This window comes from Gobio gobio (genome assembly GCF_949357685.1).
Source record: "Gobio gobio genome assembly, chromosome: 21".
NCBI lineage: Eukaryota > Metazoa > Chordata > Actinopteri > Cypriniformes > Gobionidae > Gobio > Gobio gobio.
The window spans coordinates 24,594,552-24,611,238 of NC_137117.1; the positions used below are offsets into that span (position 1 = coordinate 24,594,552).

At 38.6% G+C, this 16,687-nt stretch overlaps 2 protein-coding genes across 5 annotated transcripts in view; one reads left to right on the forward strand and one right to left on the reverse strand.

The window, feature by feature from the left end:
* Window positions 1–4,116, forward strand: part of atp13a2 (ATPase cation transporting 13A2) — a 28,819-nt gene extending 24,703 nt beyond the window's left edge. For both annotated transcript variants that reach the window (XM_079803375.1, XM_079803376.1), the window contains exons 25-29: window positions 468–564; window positions 663–886; window positions 987–1,138; window positions 3,025–3,197; window positions 3,284–4,116. In XM_079803375.1, coding sequence (XP_079659501.1) covers window positions 468–564; window positions 663–886; window positions 987–1,138; window positions 3,025–3,197; window positions 3,284–3,451 — 814 coding nt within the window. In that variant the 3' untranslated portion in view covers window positions 3,452–4,116. The remainder of the gene's footprint in view (window positions 1–467; window positions 565–662; window positions 887–986; window positions 1,139–3,024; window positions 3,198–3,283) is intronic.
* On the reverse strand, window positions 3,965–12,554 carry szrd1 (SUZ RNA binding domain containing 1). Of its 3 annotated transcripts, none has more exons than XM_079803450.1 (4): window positions 12,398–12,554; window positions 10,834–10,883; window positions 10,481–10,750; window positions 3,965–6,320 (listed from the first exon to the last, which is right to left on the reverse strand). In XM_079803450.1, exons 1-4 carry the CDS (start codon window positions 12,446–12,448, stop codon window positions 6,206–6,208), a joined length of 486 nt encoding a protein of 161 aa, XP_079659576.1. In that variant the 5' UTR covers window positions 12,449–12,554; the 3' UTR covers window positions 3,965–6,205. The 3 variants fall into 3 exon arrangements, with proteins under 3 accessions (XP_079659576.1, XP_079659578.1, XP_079659577.1); XM_079803452.1 differs by lacking the exon at window positions 12,398–12,554 and adding an exon at window positions 11,962–12,299 and having other exon boundaries at window positions 4,605–6,320; XM_079803451.1 differs by lacking the exon at window positions 12,398–12,554 and adding an exon at window positions 11,957–12,270 and having other exon boundaries at window positions 4,605–6,320.
* Window positions 12,555–16,687: the final 4,133 nt, after the last annotated feature.

The window sequence follows — 16,687 nt, forward strand, 5'->3', positions numbered from 1 at the left end:
GTTGTAATGTATCCTCAACATACCTTCAGATGTTCATTCATGTTTATTCTTTAGGAAGAGATGATCGATCGCGTTCACAGATGATCGCATTCACTCGCACGCGGGTCGTGCGGCCGCTTGAACTGTGATAATCAGTAATCAGTCACGCCACATTAAAGAGCGTCAAAACGGCAATTTATCGTTTGATAAAATGGACTGAATACTTAATATGTTCCTGTGGGAACTCGGATTGAAGTGTGTTCCGCGCTTAAAACAAGCCTACTGTTAAAGACACGCGTGCACCGAAACCGAAAGCTCTGTACCGAAACGGTTCGGTACGAATACGTGTACCGTCCGTTACACCCCTAATAAATATATATATATATATATATATTTTATATATACTATGATTATGTTTATTATTGTTGTTATAATAATAATAATAGTAATTATTAAATAAATCTAATGTATAATTTGTTTGAAAACAGGGAAGGCAGGTGTTCGCTGGTGACATCATTCGGGCTTTTTAAGTACATGGCCTTTTACAGTTTGATTCAGTTTGCCTCTGTACTTATTCTCTACACTGTGAGTGTTTGCCTGTCCATTTAATATTTTTTCACGAGCTTAAAATCAAATAATTTGGGCATTTTAACAATCAAGTGATTTTATTTGATCTATTGTAGGAGAAAACAAACTTGGGAGACTTGCAGTTCCTCTTCTTTGATTTAGTTTTGGTGACCGTTTTGGCTATAGTGATGGGACGGGGAGGTCCCAGCGATGAGCTCCACCCCCGGCGACCAGCTGCCAGTCTTCTGTCTCTGCCAGTCCTGGCTAGTTTACTGGTTCACACTGTGCTGCTGATCCTAGCTCAAGTGTCTGCCCTACTTATCACTGTCTCGCAAGACTGGTAAGCAACTGACCTAAGTGACCTAGTTTTCAGGTAATATTAAAAATCCTTGCACCCTCATAACTGTTGTGTTGTGCTATAACTATGTGACTGTTTTCAGGTATGTGCCTCTAAATTCCACTAGGACAGGGGCTGCAAATCTGCCCAACATGGAGGACACAAGCATATTTGCCTTATCGGGGTTCCAGTATATCATCATGTCTATTGTGATAACTAAAGGTTATCCTTACAAAAAACCACTGTATTACAATGGTGAGAATTTAAACTTTGACATAGGCTTGTTTTACAGAAAATGCACTGTAAACCCATTTATCGATAATCCTTTATCATCAATATAGGCTTTTATGAAGCAACGTAAAATATTGAAGTAAACAAATCCCATTTTGCTTGGGAAAAAAAAGATATTCTTGAAAAAGTTTCTATTCAGTAAATCTGACTGATCCAGATAATTTGTAGCTTCACGTTAGGGTTTGAGTTTTATTAAATGTAGATTTCACATTGATCATTATGATAATAAGAGTTATAGAATAAGTATTAATTCTCAATGGCCCACTCCCGATAACCATTTTATAATTTTTTTGCCATTATTAAAGGGGTCATAGGATGCCCATTTTCCACAAGTTGGTATGATTCTTTAGAGTCTTCATGTAAAGTCTGTAACATACCTTGACAATGATTTTTTATCATCGTAGGGTGGTTGTAATTTTCGTCAACAACCTTTTTTCACTGACGAAAACGAGACGATAACTAAATAAAAACTAGTGTGGATGACAAAAACTATGACAAATCAACTGTCGTTTTCGTCAACAAATAAAAACGAGACGAAAATGTTAGGGAGGGACGATTAGGGTAGAGATCCAGTCAGAACTGATATCCTGTGTAACAGATGTGCACATTTGATGTGAACATGCTGATCTAACCGCTGGAAAACACGGCTCATCCCCAATCCAGCGCTCCAGAGCTCACAATCAATGAATAGCGCACATTTATGCCAGGCAATTGTTTATCATAAACTTTATGAACTAATGCTAATGAATAATGACAATGTTTACTTTACGATGTTTATATAGTAATATGTTTTAGACGGTTGTAACAATGCATATTTTATCTCCTGAACTTGAATGAGCTCCTGCAACTGCAACAGAGGCGCAGACATTACAAAATAAGAGTCCCGGTGTATTTCGAGCTTGTTTATGATTAAAAGTCACGCATTATATATTCGTTTTTGCTTTCACAATAAACTGTATTTAATTTAATTCGCATTTAATTTATAGTCAGGAGGAAAGACCAGTATTTGATACATATTCAATAAAGTATCAGGGTTATAATGGCTAACTAAAACCATTTAACAAAACTTCATTACTTGAAATTAAATAAATGTTAACTGAAATTAAAATAAATAAATAAACAAACTTATTTTTGTCTACTAACTAAAACAGAAATACAAAAACAGACAAAAAAGTGAGTCGAGCTCTCTTTCGTGTATTTTTAATGTCAAAAACAAAATGATGTCAAAATGTCAGTTCAAGTGACAGTCGGTTATGTAATGCTTAAATGCTTAATGTATTACAATTTAACTAAACTCATTAGATTTTAAGAGACTAAATCTACTGTAGATTTAGTTGACTAAAATCTTATGATATTTAGGCCTGGTTTCACAGACAGGGCTTAGACTAAGCCAGGATTAGGCCTTAGTTCAATTAGGACATTTAAGTAACTTTTATAAACGTGCCCAAGAAAAAAACATTACTGGTGTGCATCTTGAGACAAAACAATGCCACTGACATATTTTAAGATTTGTCAGTGCAAGATTCTTTCAGTTAAAATAGCTCAAACATGCATTTTAGTCTAGGATTAGCTTAAGCATTGTCTGTGAAACCGGGGGTTAGTCGACTAAAACTAGACTAAAACTAAAAACAATTCAGGTGACTAAAATATGACTAAAACTAAATCAAAATTTGCTGTCAAAATTAACACTGTTGTGTCCACACACTGCAAATACACATTTGTATGCAAAAAACAGATAAAAGTGAATTTTGCATCCGATGACCCCTTTAAAGGAAATGCTCAATGTAGATGTAGGCTAATATTTGTTTAGTTATTTTATTATTTTTAATGTTTCCCCCCCCTCTTCTTAGTTTTGTTTGTATGTGCACTGCTGGCCTTCTTTGCTCTTATGAGCTGGCTGGTGCTTTTCCGTCATACCATCATCCATCGTGTGCTGCAGCTCTATGACATCACTGATATGAGATATAAACTACTGCTGGTGGCTGTAGCTGCACTCAACTTCTTCATATGCTTCTTGATTGAGGTAAAGACAAATACATGTATTACCACATGGGATTTGGAATATGATACCAATAATAGTAATTGCAGTCAAGTTATTTTTCTTTACAGATTCTTATTGACCAAGGTGCCCTGAACTGCCTTCGCAACCTCAGAGGTAAACGCGAGTCCAAAAAGCAGTACAAACGCCTGGACGTCCAGCTTGCAGAAACACCCTCATGGCCACCCCTGAACCAGACCTTGTTCCCAACACAGTGCTCCGTCATCGGTGTTAGCTAACACCTACCTCCCGCTTTAGCATTTCAAATCTCCTAATGCACATATCCCGGGTTGCCAAAGATCTGATACCACCTCTCAGTGCACTAGTGAGGTATGCGTACCAGATGCCATCCTTTCCTGCCTATTATATATGGCACAAAACTTATACAGTAACAAGAGTGAAGTAAAGATCACTGCCAGTGATGGTATTTCTTATATTATAAAACATTAATAAAGAATTAAAAACTTTTAATCTTTCAAAAGTGTGCTGACTGATTTAGAAAATGGGTGGAAACATATTTCCATATATACATGCAAATTAAGAGTTTATACAAAAAATAAAGGGCATTTTGCCTTGAGAAGTGATTGATTCTGCTAGTCCAAAATACTGAGCATGCACATCTTTCGTGGACCATAAAAGTTCTACCAAAGTTGTCGTATTGACAAAATAATGCATACATATCTACTTATTCTCTGTGGCATTTTTGACCCTTAATTAAAAGTAACAGATCTTTTCTACCATATTGTAATTTTAAAATATTTATTAAAAAAACAACAACAACAAAAAAAGAGTGCCCAGTCAAACATTCATTTACACATTTCATTTATCTATTAGAACACGTCTTTGCTTGCTTACTTTTTTTTTTTATGATGTCATTATGTTGCAGTTTTGAGGCCAGACAATCGCTGTATTGCTGATCATAGTTTAATGTATCAATATATCTGCACTTTCCAATGAACACAAAGTAATTTGAATCAAATCTGCACATTTGTTTGAAGAACCAAATTAGCCAGAGACCAGTTATCCCGATTAGAAGATCTGGCATCTGTTAAATAATCTCAGATGCATTAAGCGAGGTATGAAGGACCCCTGATAAATAACATCCATTTCGAAAATACAGTGAATTTTCATTTGCATAATGTCTTTAAACAGTTAGATGGCAGGAAAGGCAATACAAAATTAAGTGAAAAGGCTTCAAAAGTAGATCAGGAAGATAACAGACATTGTTTCGAGAGGGAGGGAAGGTTAAAGGTTTTTGGTTAAAAATTATGTGAATTTGAATAATCCGTATAAATCCTTTATAACAAACATTGCAACATTCTGTAAATAATAAGAATTGTCCATCTCGATTTCATGGTAACTTGAAATATTTACAAAAATGTTATCCAGAGACATTATTTAAAAAGTCTTTATTAAATGGGCATTTTGAAAAGTATTTACAGGCAGATTTCTGTGTTCTCAGGCAGGGCATGACAAACCCGTCTGGTCTGATTTGTTACAGCACAATGGGTGAACACTGACATATCAGATTAAAGGGTATTTCCATAAACTGCAGGAGTCAGAGATATCATTTATGGACAGCACAGGAGACAAAGGCTTATTAAGGAGGGGGGGGAGAGAAAAAAGCAGGGAGTTACAGTCAAGAAAGGTAGTATGGCTCTTCGTGTATACATTGTATTGCAAGAGCCAAAGCAACTAGGTCGACTTAACACTCCAATAAAGTTGCATTGTTAAGCCACTGGTGTGACACACTTTCTCTTAGGTTTCAATAAAGTTAAATAATCTCTTATAGGATATTCTGTAATCCAGTCATAGAGGTGTTTTTTTCAAATGATCTTGAAGCCATACTTCATGTAAGCTTAACATTGCACCATCATTCAGTTAAAAACCTATTCACTGATACACAACTTCATTCATTCGTTCATATTTCCTCACAACAACCTGAGTTCCTACATAAGTAAAAAAGAGAGAGAGGGAGAAGGGGAGAAAAGAAAATGGCAAACAGCAGATCTGATAAGGAAGTGAGGCAAGGGGAGCCAGCGAAATCACTCCCTTCGGTTATTTCCAGCACAACAAATATTTACAGAACTCATCTTTCTGTTGGATTTCACTTAAAAATGCACAGATCTAAAAAAATGACTACCTTTTTTAAATCATATAAAAGGCATTGAAACGGGTTAAAACTGCCATTTGCTGCACTCATTTTATTCTCTACTAGTTTTTGTTTTTATTCTTTTTACTTTATGTAGAAATCAGGACAGTCCGAGGAAGACCCATGAGTAGAACAAAAAAAAAAAAAAGATAACCGTAAACAATAAAGAACTTAAAGTCAGCTTAAGTTTACACATTACACCCTCACTGTTTCTTACCCATTTAAAAACGTATGGCAATTAGCAGACCGAGCTAGAAATAACCAAAATTAAAACAAAAGACAAACTCAAGCAATACAAAAGCTTGAGAGAACAGTGTGGAAGGGAGGTCTGAATAATTTGTGATATTTCTAGAATTATTGCTGAAGGAAGCTGGTGCCTCATCCCATCCTTTTATCGGTTCAAGCACATCCAGCATTGCTATCTTCTGTTTCAAATGTCTCTTCAGAGGGCTTGCTTGCTTGCATGACTTTTCAGGCTGGCTGCCAGTGACGGCTGAGTTACGTGAGGAAGGGACCATAGTTCTGCAGTTCTGTTTCGTTTCTCTCCATTTTCATTTCGGTTTTCAGGGGAGGGGCGGGACATCACAGTGAGCAGTGTCCGGAAGCGAGGTCCTCATCACAGTGTAAAAAGTAGGGAACGTTCCCCATCCGCTCCTCTGAATCATGTTTCTTTCCCCAGTTACATTCCACACACGCTGGCTGGATTCGAGAGGGTTTTATACTTATTTGAAAAACATCCCACATCCTAAATCGTGATAAAAATGATTCGATTTTCAACCGTATTTTGGGAGGCCGTATTTCTCTATCGCCTCTCCCTTCCTCCGAGGAAAGGCTGCTATTCCTATCTGCGCTGGTGTTGAAAGCCTTGTGTACCATCTGGACCTGCTGGCTGTCGAACCACGTGGTTTCCTGATCTGTTTTCCTCTGAAAGTGTATGGCTGCTTCCACGTGGAGATCTGATTGGAGGATAGACAATATGTAAAATATTACAATCAAAACTGTAAAAAGCATTTTGACATTTAAAAGCAGCCATTCGTAGATGACAAAACTTGCATTCTTGGTTCTGAAAGTACTTTTGCATACATTCCCTCCAGAGATTTCAATTGGCCTATTTCTTATATGAATAGTTCTAAGCCATGAACAAAACAAATTAGCTCCAGGACAAATTACAACTTTAGAAACTTTGATTGGAAGTAAACAAGTGGTGTACCATTATCCAACAAAACTGTGAATAATGTAACTGAATAAAAAAATTATAATGGAAAGATTATGGTAAAAACAATATTTTTTCTTCCTGCACAGAAAAAAATATTTTTGCTCAAGCAGCAATACGAAAAAAATCTCTTATGCTCACCAAAGCTGCCCGGCCAAAAAAAAAAAACAGTTTGGCAACAGTTCTTCTAACCTTAATTGATGGAGTGTGTAGCTTTCCATTTCTAAAACAACTATGTAGGAAGACGCATCATGGTCATATTCCAGAATGACAATGTCAAGATTCATCAGGCTTAAATTATGAAAGAATTGTTGGGAGGGAGCATGAAGGATCATTTTCACACATGAATTGGCACCTCTTGAGTCCAGACCTTAAATTCATTGAATGGTCATTCAATGGTGTGTCTGTGATTGATACCAGTTATCTAAAAAGATATGATAAATAAAACAAAAATAAAATCTGAATGTTTATTGTACTGACATCTTACTAATATGTCACTTGCATAATCATTTGGAACAGTGCGCACACACACACACACACTAGATGGATGGATGGATACTGTATATCAAATGTAAATGTAGGTCCATCACACTTAATTTTCCTGGTTAAATAAGCATTACATAAAAAAGAACAAATACATTTCTATTTTGTATTTTTTGCTATAAACATGTACATTTCAATTCTATTCATTTTTACATTTATTCCAAAATAATAACTAGGCAGTAACAATTTAAACAATGTATATTATTTGTGAACTAATGTTCAGCTTTTCTTTTTAATAGTCAGCTTATTTTCAGCAGTCATCAAGCTTGTACACGCCGGTCACAGACACGAAGATGTACCTTTCATTTCCCCGAGCTGATTGCTCACTGAAAACCCCAAGAGTCATCATGTTTTTAGGCTATTTCAAGATTTTGACATGACAAAGCGGTGATATGGCTGTTGTTTGTTACTTTTTAATTAGTAGTAGGGCTGCGCAATATATCGAAATATCGCAAATGTACATATCGCAATATGCATATCGCAAGGGTACGCAATATCTGAATGATTTTAATAGGCTACTTCAACATTATGAAAAGTGTACGTTTTAGGTTGACGCATATAGCAGAGAATAGACTGGGCACACGACTGTTACTTATGTGACTTGCTTGACATTAAAAAGAGTTATTAAACACAATAACTTGCGAAAAACAACTCCTTGCAGTCTCGTGCTGTCTGACACACACACCAAAACGTGCACACAAGCCGTTCTTTTTTTCGTGTCATGTTACACACTTGAACTGTCAAATACACACACAGTTATGTCAAAATGGCTGTCTTGATGAGTATTCATGTAAACACAGACGGTTATGCTTTAAAGGTGAACTATGTAAGATTTTTGCAGTAAAATATCCAAAAACCACTAGGCCAGTGTTATATATTTTGTTCAGTTGAGTACTTAGAATATCCCAAATGTTTCCAACTATTTGTAAATCGTGAGAAATTGCTATTTTAACCAAGGAACCGGGACGTGTGAGCTATGCGTTTGAGGGAGTCGCCTGTCGATTGAGTCATATCTGCGTTACCCTCGGTTTCCGGTTTTATTCAGCAGAAACGCTGGACTCTCACTGCAGTGTGAACAAGTGTCATAGCAGCCGCCGAGCGAACGTCATAACTTCCTTTTCAACACACTCAGATATATCTAATACGATAAACAGAGTTGCGTTACCTCATACTCATGACTGGAAAAGAGGAAGTGGCGCCGGCAACCGTGTCATAATAAAAGTCCCGCCAGCGACTATGCCATAATAACAGTCCCGCTCTTCAATCGCTCCTGCGGCCTTGCTCAGCTCCACAACACTCGGTCCTGCTCTGCTTCAGACTACAGTAATGTTAATAATCGCATCCATGAACATGATTTCTGCCCGAGTCCTATCCTGAGACTCTTTTCCACCGGCTGTGAGGTGAAGACCACATGTCCCAAGATTCTGCGCTCAAACGTGGCGTCATCAAACTACGCCTTTGTTTTGAACAGGCGACCTCTAGTGGACGGAAAAGTTACATAGTGAAGCTTTAAGTGAACGATATCAGTTGGGGAAATAGATTTTACACACTTAAAGCAATATTGTATCGCATATTGCGTTATTTAACAAGGATATCGCATTTTTCTTCAATATCGCACAGCCCTTATTAGTATTCCCATTAACGCCATCACAAACAGAAGAGGCGGTATTTATCGCACTAACCAATTATAACTGAACATATCCAATCATTCTTTTTTTTTTTTTTCATTCATTATTTTTTATTTCGGTCATTACAGAACATTTTCCATAATTAATAAGACAAAAAATAACAACAACAAAAATATTTAAAAATATACATAACCGAAAATCAATCATAGCGTGATGGAGACATTGCCTCCCCCCACTAAACCCCCCGCACGCATTAGGGGGTCTGCTTTAAGTCAATGGAGACAGAGGAGGCATGCCTCCCGCTGTAACTTCACCGGTGGGTGTCACTGTTGGACAGTGTTACTATATAAAAACTAGTGACTTTTACAATTTTATGCGTTTTATTTTTGTAAAATCTAAATCAAATTTTTTTGAGGAGACACCGCCTCTCCTTGCCTCTTCAGAGGAAATGCCCCAGATCGATAGATAGATACTTGGGATTGGATGATCACTAAGCTATTTTGCTATAATTTATATTTCAGTGGGGTGGCCAATGTATATCCAGGATCTTCAAACTAGGGGTGTCGAAATTAATTGTTTCTTTGATGCAGACGAGGACGATTCGGTATCAGTTCAATAATAGACCATAACCGATTATAATGTACTGACGCTTTTCTGCCATCATTTGTCAGGTACGTGTGTTGTCGTGGTAGCATACAATGGCAGAGGGAGGCGAGACGCGAGTGCAAGTAATTAAAATGCTCCAATTACTTTAAAAGCCGACATCTGGGCACATTTCGGCTTTTATGAACAACCTGGTAAGCACGAGCTGGAGAAGACACGGCTGTGTGTAAATCATGTCACGCACAAATGTGCAAGGGGTAATAAATAATACCATTAACTTGAGAAACCACGTCAGCCGTTTTCATCGTGAGCTGTTAATGCCTGTCAGTGCCAAGGTGGACCCAGCTCAGCCAAAAATGGATCAAATTATATCAACGTTAGAGTTCTTAAAGGGACTGTTTACACCTGGTCACTTCATGCGTTTTTACAGATCAGATATCTATTATCAAAACGATTTCATTTACATTTGGTCACATAAATGTATCTCCGCAAAACGGATATAAATCCGATCTCCAAATTTGCACTATATGCAGATTTAATGGAGTTAACGTTACCGAAAACAACAGATATGAGCTGCATTGCCATATAGCCCATTACGCTCTCACACGTTTATTTTTTAGCATTGTTGGGAGTAAAATGTTTCAACAACTAGATGCATTTAGACTTTAGCTTTCACTGTAATGCAGCCCAGAACACCTCCTGAAGTGGCTTTTAGTATTTTGTGTGTTTGTTCTAAACGCTCCTGTTGTCTTCTGTGCCCAGAGTTGAGTTTTGTTTGATACATTCAAGAAGCGTGTTTTCTTTGAGCAGGTAAAATTAAAGGTTCAGTTCATATAACTGACTGACAAAAATATATACATGAGGATGCAGTGCATCATCAATGCATGTGATGCATCGTGATATCGAACCAAATCGAAGGCATGATAATTGTAATCGAACCGAACCGTGAGAACAGTGTAGGTTCACACCCTTAGCTTCTACAGAAGCATATATTGCACAATCTCAGATATAATGGTGGGAATGCATGGAAAAGGTTATACATTATCATACAAAAAAACAAAAACAATTTTAGCTTCCAGAACCATGACTTGCTCTATTTTTTGCTCTATTCACCATGTCAGTATTTTACCGGTCTGAATTGGGTTTCTCCTGTGGTGTGTCATCAGGAGTAGCACTGCCAAGGATTCTCTTCCTGGCCTCTGCGTATTCTGCCTCTCGCTGAGCTAAGGATTTTACTTGCGGGGAGGGTCGAGACTGCGTCACAGACGATCCTAAGGATCCATTACTGGAGGGTCGCTTCAAAATACGAATCTGTGGTGGGGGTGCTGCGGGAAGGGAGTCATCCTGGATTACGATCGCTGTTCTCATCGGAGAACGGCTCGAACTGCCACTTGAAAGTCTAGGAGAGCATCAAAATAAATTATGATTATTAGAGGCACATCGAGCAGAACGGACTCAAAACACAGGGATGACGTGACATACCTTTCTTTCTGACTGATTCGAAGCTTTTCATCTAGTCTTCTCTCCATTTCCTAAGTTCAAAGTCGAGACAAACAAAAATGAATTAAAATATAATTATAAACTTCTTTTACTGGAGAAATGTAACAATCTTACAAAACAGTACAGACAGGCTGCTTCAAGGAGGGGCCTCTGAAGCACCAGTAAGTTTTCAATTTCACAAAGTTATTTATATATCCATAGTGCAGTGGCTAAATTAATGACAGGGCCGAATTACAGAGTGCTGCTTGAGTAAGTAGACAATATAAGGCTTTTCTAAACAGAGACAGAGGAAACATACAACTGGAGGTAAACGTGTTTACAGAACCTAATGGCAGGGGTGTTACTGCCAAGCCTTCAAAAAAAAAAACAAGTCTGTTTTAAAAGAGTTCAATATTTGAAAGCAGACATGATTAATGATGGCACATTGCTTAAATATATACACTAAATCAGAGCGAAAAAAAGACGACAATGTAATCCAATTCACACCAATGGGCCTATTCTATTAAAGGGCACAGTTAAAGGGACAGTACACCCAAAAATAAAAATTCTGTCATAATTTATTCATATATTTCGTTGTAAATCTGTATGACTTTCTTCTGTGGAACACAACAGGAGATATATTAGACAGAATAACATTCTCAGTCACGACTTACTTTCATTGGATTGATTTTACTTTTATGAAAGTGAATAGAGACTGCTGAGAGTGTCAGTCAATAAGATTCTGCCCCAACTGACATACATGTTGTTGTACAGAAGAAAGAAAAGTAAGGTGATAAATTGTCTTTATTTTCATTCTGAAAAATAATAGCACCGCTCACGACATTAACACATCTGTATAAGGAGCAGAAAGTTATAACAAGAGCCATACTTCCATTTGATCCCAAATCACTACAAATACTTGTATTAAATATAGATTAGTGGATTTGCAAACACACTACCCCACAGTATCATTTACAACAGACCCCAAGAGAAACTGAAAACTTGTGAAAACCGCCTGTTGACTGTCTGAATGGGGACTATCCCACCTCGATACTCCGCTGCTTTGAAATCGTATTTCCGCATAAAATCAACTCTGTCTACACATAATAAGACACGATTAAAATACTTTGCCTATGACATCCAACAGGTCTCGGTCCATTCGGCAGCCATCTTTGGTTTCAGACGCGATGGCAAAGAAAGATTTTCCCCCTTTTATGCATCAGAAGTTGCACCGGCTAACTAGCATTAGTTAGCAGGTAGTTTGTGTCATTTGCCTAGAACACAAATTGTTTCACGCGACTCACGAACGTGCCGCTTCGCCAGCTGCCATCATCAAAATCGCCTCTATTTTTACCTACTGGTTTAAAGTAAAAATATCCCACATATGTTTTGGGACCAGTTTCCCTTTAACTGCGGCCTACCTCCCAACTCTAAATACACAGGCGTGACTAGCGAGCTAGCATGAAGCCAGTGGCATGAATCGCCCTAATGCTCCACTTGAGGCTGTCTACACTGAAAAGACAGTTTGTGCAAAAGCGCGGAGAAAGCGCAGGTATCGCATATTTACCCCACTGTCGGCGGCCTCTTCCCAGCTGTCGGCGACCTCCTCATCATCCATGTTTCCACTCTTGGCTAACTAGGGGCTTCCCTCAGTCCACAAGCTAACGCACATTTTCCCTCTACAGCGTCAGTGAGCCGCTTACTGAACTAAAGTGTTACACAGTAGCGCCACCTGCTGCAGGGAGGACAGGGTTACTGTTCAGGAGCGTGTGGACATTAGACATTCATTTAAAAAGTTCCAAATTTGGAAAGTTTATTTAAAAAATCCTATGAAATTATTAGAAAAAAAAATCTCATGCTAAAATAACACTGCTTTTACTTATTTTACTTAACCAAGGCCACGCCCACGCCGGGGGAGAAACCAATCCAACGCTCTCCATTGACTTTGCATTGCGTGAGGCTGCATCCTTGTCATTTCGGACTTATTAAAAAAAAACAGAACAATGTCTAAAAGCTGATATGTGACAGGGCGTTCGATTGTCTCCCCCCCGTGGGCGTGGTCTTCAGATTATGACGCGTGTCGCTCTGTCTCTATGAAAGAAAAAAGTGTCAGGTTCTGTTTTTATTTGGAATGCTGTGGGCCAGATGCAGTACTGGGGGTCGGGGATGTTGGAGGCCGACCCGTCAGTGCAGCCCGAGCCTCGGCGTGTGTAAGGTTTATCTCTAAAAATGTAACGACTGTATGCACATTGTAGAACCGATAGACGCAACGAGGACGTACAAAAACACTGACTCACAAGATAGAAAACACGAAAACACCGCTCTGTCGGGAGAGTGAGAAGCCGCAGCGTGAGCACGAATAATAAATAATTAGCTACACATAAGAAATCACTGATCACAGATCAGAAGGAACTGAAAAAAGACTTCTGTTTTCATTTGTACATCCAAACACTGAGAAACTGCCAGCGTTCACTCGTTCACAAGCAAAGATGCAATGATCTCTCGAGCGTTTGCATGGGCGTGCTAGATTCTCTGGGCGGGGGAAAGGGAGTTAACCGTTCCTGCTTGGACGTCAAACCAGGAGACTTCAGGATTGGCTAGTCTGGCCTGTCATTTTCTCAAAGGCAGAGAAAGACAGCCAGAACTCGGGTTTACACCGATCAAAATTTCTATCCACTTGGGGACAATATTCAGGCTAGGGGAACTCATATTAATGTTGAAAAACCTCATAAAATGAAAATTTCATGCCATGGGACCTTTAAGAGCTGTGATGTTACAGAAAATCGTCACCTACCTTCGCAGTGCATAGACCCAGTTAGTGGCATATATGCAGTTGAAAAGTCCTTTCAGAGACCATGTTCTGTAATCCATGTACAGAAAAAAACCTCAGGTCCACATCCAGTTGTTACATGTGAAATGGATGAATGCAGTTCCAATGTAGAATTCGCCTCTCGAAGTGGCTTACAGCACTTTGAGTGTATACATTTGAAGTCACTGCAGTTCTGTCCATGGCCAAACAGGACACCAGTTGTCCTTGAGGAAGATGTCCTGGTAGACATGATAGCTGCAAATGTGTTTGGGGAACAGACCAAGACAACCTGCGTGGCCACAAAGGCAGCAGCAAATGTGGCTGGTGTTCCACTCTCTGTAGAGGTGACTATTGGAGGTCCATCTACAAAGAAGTATATTTCTGTGTATGAACCCAAAGTGTCATACTACAGCAGACTTGGTAGAGTTATTGCTTCATATGACAGTATTCGTAACACATGGCATTGTCCCTGTGCAAAGCCAAGAAGATCTTGTTTGCACAAAAACATAGTTAGGTGGCATCTCTTCCAGCTACACAGGCAGTTGTTTGAATCATCACCCATCGATAGACCTGCACAGGACCTAGCACAAGAACATGCATGTCCGGAAGCTACCAGATTAGAATATCCCCCCAGTGGTGAAGGTCTCAAACGGATGGTGTATTACCTAATGAAAAACAAAACTCTGCCAGCTGAACTCCCACAGAAATACATTACAGGCTCAATGACAATCAGTGAGATTCCCAAACACCTTGTGCCAAAGGAGACTGTTTGCTTAGAATGCACAGGCAATGTGGTCCTAAGTGAGCCAGTGTTAATTACTTCCAAAGGAAAGTTAATAACATACACTGGCATTGTTGAGGGTAAGTATGAGAAAAATCTACCTACCGGTAACATCACTATGTTTAGCTGTATGTATGATAATTTTTTTTGTAATCGAATATTTTTTTTTAAACAGGATTCTCTACATACTACCGCATGTGCAGCAAATGTGGCCTAAAATACCGCTATCAAGAGTGGACTGATGGTCTTCACAATTTTAATGATCATTTGCTGATGTCATTACACATGTGCACATGTTTGATGTTATTGTTGGAATTAATTATATGGTTTTCTTTTAATTTATCTAAATGCTTCTAACTAATCTTGTCAAAACAGACTCATCATGCCATTAGCAGAGCTGTCGAGGTTTTGGAGACCACAACACAACAGAAATTTCCAAGTAAAGACAAAATCCTTCATGCGTACATGCACTTTGAGGCACTAACAGACCATGGCTACAAATACTCCTGTGTTAAGTGCGGCTACCATCCAGCAGTTGTTGTGATGGATCTTCACAAAAAGGCAGCATTTAATATGCCTGGTAGGTAATATTAAAATTAGAGCTACTTAATAATTTTAAAAGTTCATGTTCTTTGTTTCATTGAGAATTTTTATTACAGTGAGTGACATTCCTGATCCACCGCCTGAGTATGACGGTCGAGTCGATATGAAAGACTTTTGGACATCCGTGACTGCCGAAATTGTTTGCCGGGGTCTGTTGGGCAGTAAGGAGTTATTTTGTTTGTTAAAGTTAGACATGCGTAGCTACAATTACAATTATTTTAAAATAATTGCATTAGACTAAATTGAGCAAAGTAAGCTACTATCCAAATGTGTATTTATATTGAAGTTTTCACTGTTTTTACCTATTGATTGAATTACATTTTTTCAGGTGCCTGTCAAAATCCTTTTTTGGTGTCACCATCATACCACTACTGGGCTCCTTGGATCGGCCCCAATACCAGAAGAGAAGACCGTTTTAAATACTGAGTATGCCAAGATGCACGCCCCAAGACCAGCTACTGAAGATGCCGAACTCCACGTTACAGAAGAGAGGCTAGAAGAAGTGCTGACCAATCTTAAGGTTAATAATTTTTTATTATTTTACACAAACAAATCAATCTTTTGGGTATTTCTTTATTGCAACCTTGTGTGTGCAGGTGGATGTGGTGCGCCGCCTTTGCAAGCAGTGAGGTCTGGATCCATCAGGTTCCAAAATGGATCTTGTTGTTAGACTTAGACAGGAGATGAGAAACAGGTCATCTTATGACAAGGTCTTCCAGAAGGTTTGGGGGGCTTCAGGTAGGTTTACTTTTGATAAGTATTTTACTCCATGTAATGTGAATGGTGCTGTGTTCAATGCAGTATGGAACTGATTTAATTTTCAATGATATTGCTTTCATTATAGTATAGTTTAAGACCGCTTGGAGTTATATATTTATTTGCATAACAAATACATATTTCTTTTCTTTTTAGGGGGTTGGGCAGTCATCACATGCCCCTGTGGAGTTGTGTATTCACTGAAGTTCCTTATTCGGGCAGAGTCGCCGCGTGACTACGCAGATTGTCTGTTTTCTTTTAAACATTTCCTAAATATCAGTATCTATGACTCTGCAAGGGGCTTAGCCACACACACTAACCTTAGGGAGCCAGAATGTATCCCTTTCAGACCTTATGAGGGACGACTAAAAGAGCCCACTCCAGAAAATATGGAGCTGGCCGTTGAGGGTCAACTGAAAGTAAACCTCTTTTGGTTGAAGGAAAAGAAGGACAACATGGACCCAGATTGCCACCCTGTTACAGGTTCAGCTGAACATTATGCACTTTACGACGTGTTTCATGAAAATAACACAAAAGATGCTCGAGATGCACTGCGTAAAATTCAGATAGTCCCAGAATTGGCAGGCTGGGTGAACAGTCAATGTGCTGAACAGCTTTTTTCTGACATGAGAAAAAACAATTACTTCCTCAACACACACACTCCATCTGGACACATTTTCCTGATGCGAAATATACTACAGCATCACAACACAAAACGAAACAAGAAGATAGAAGATGACATCAGGAAGATTGTACCACAGAATTCCCAGCTGCATTTAGATGAAAATGGCCAAATAAAAATGGGTAAGTCACATTTATTTTTAAACTACAATTTGTTTAAACCTCTTTGTGCCTGTCGTTTATATTACATTCTTATAATTTTTGTTTTATTGGTGCTGCCCCTGCAG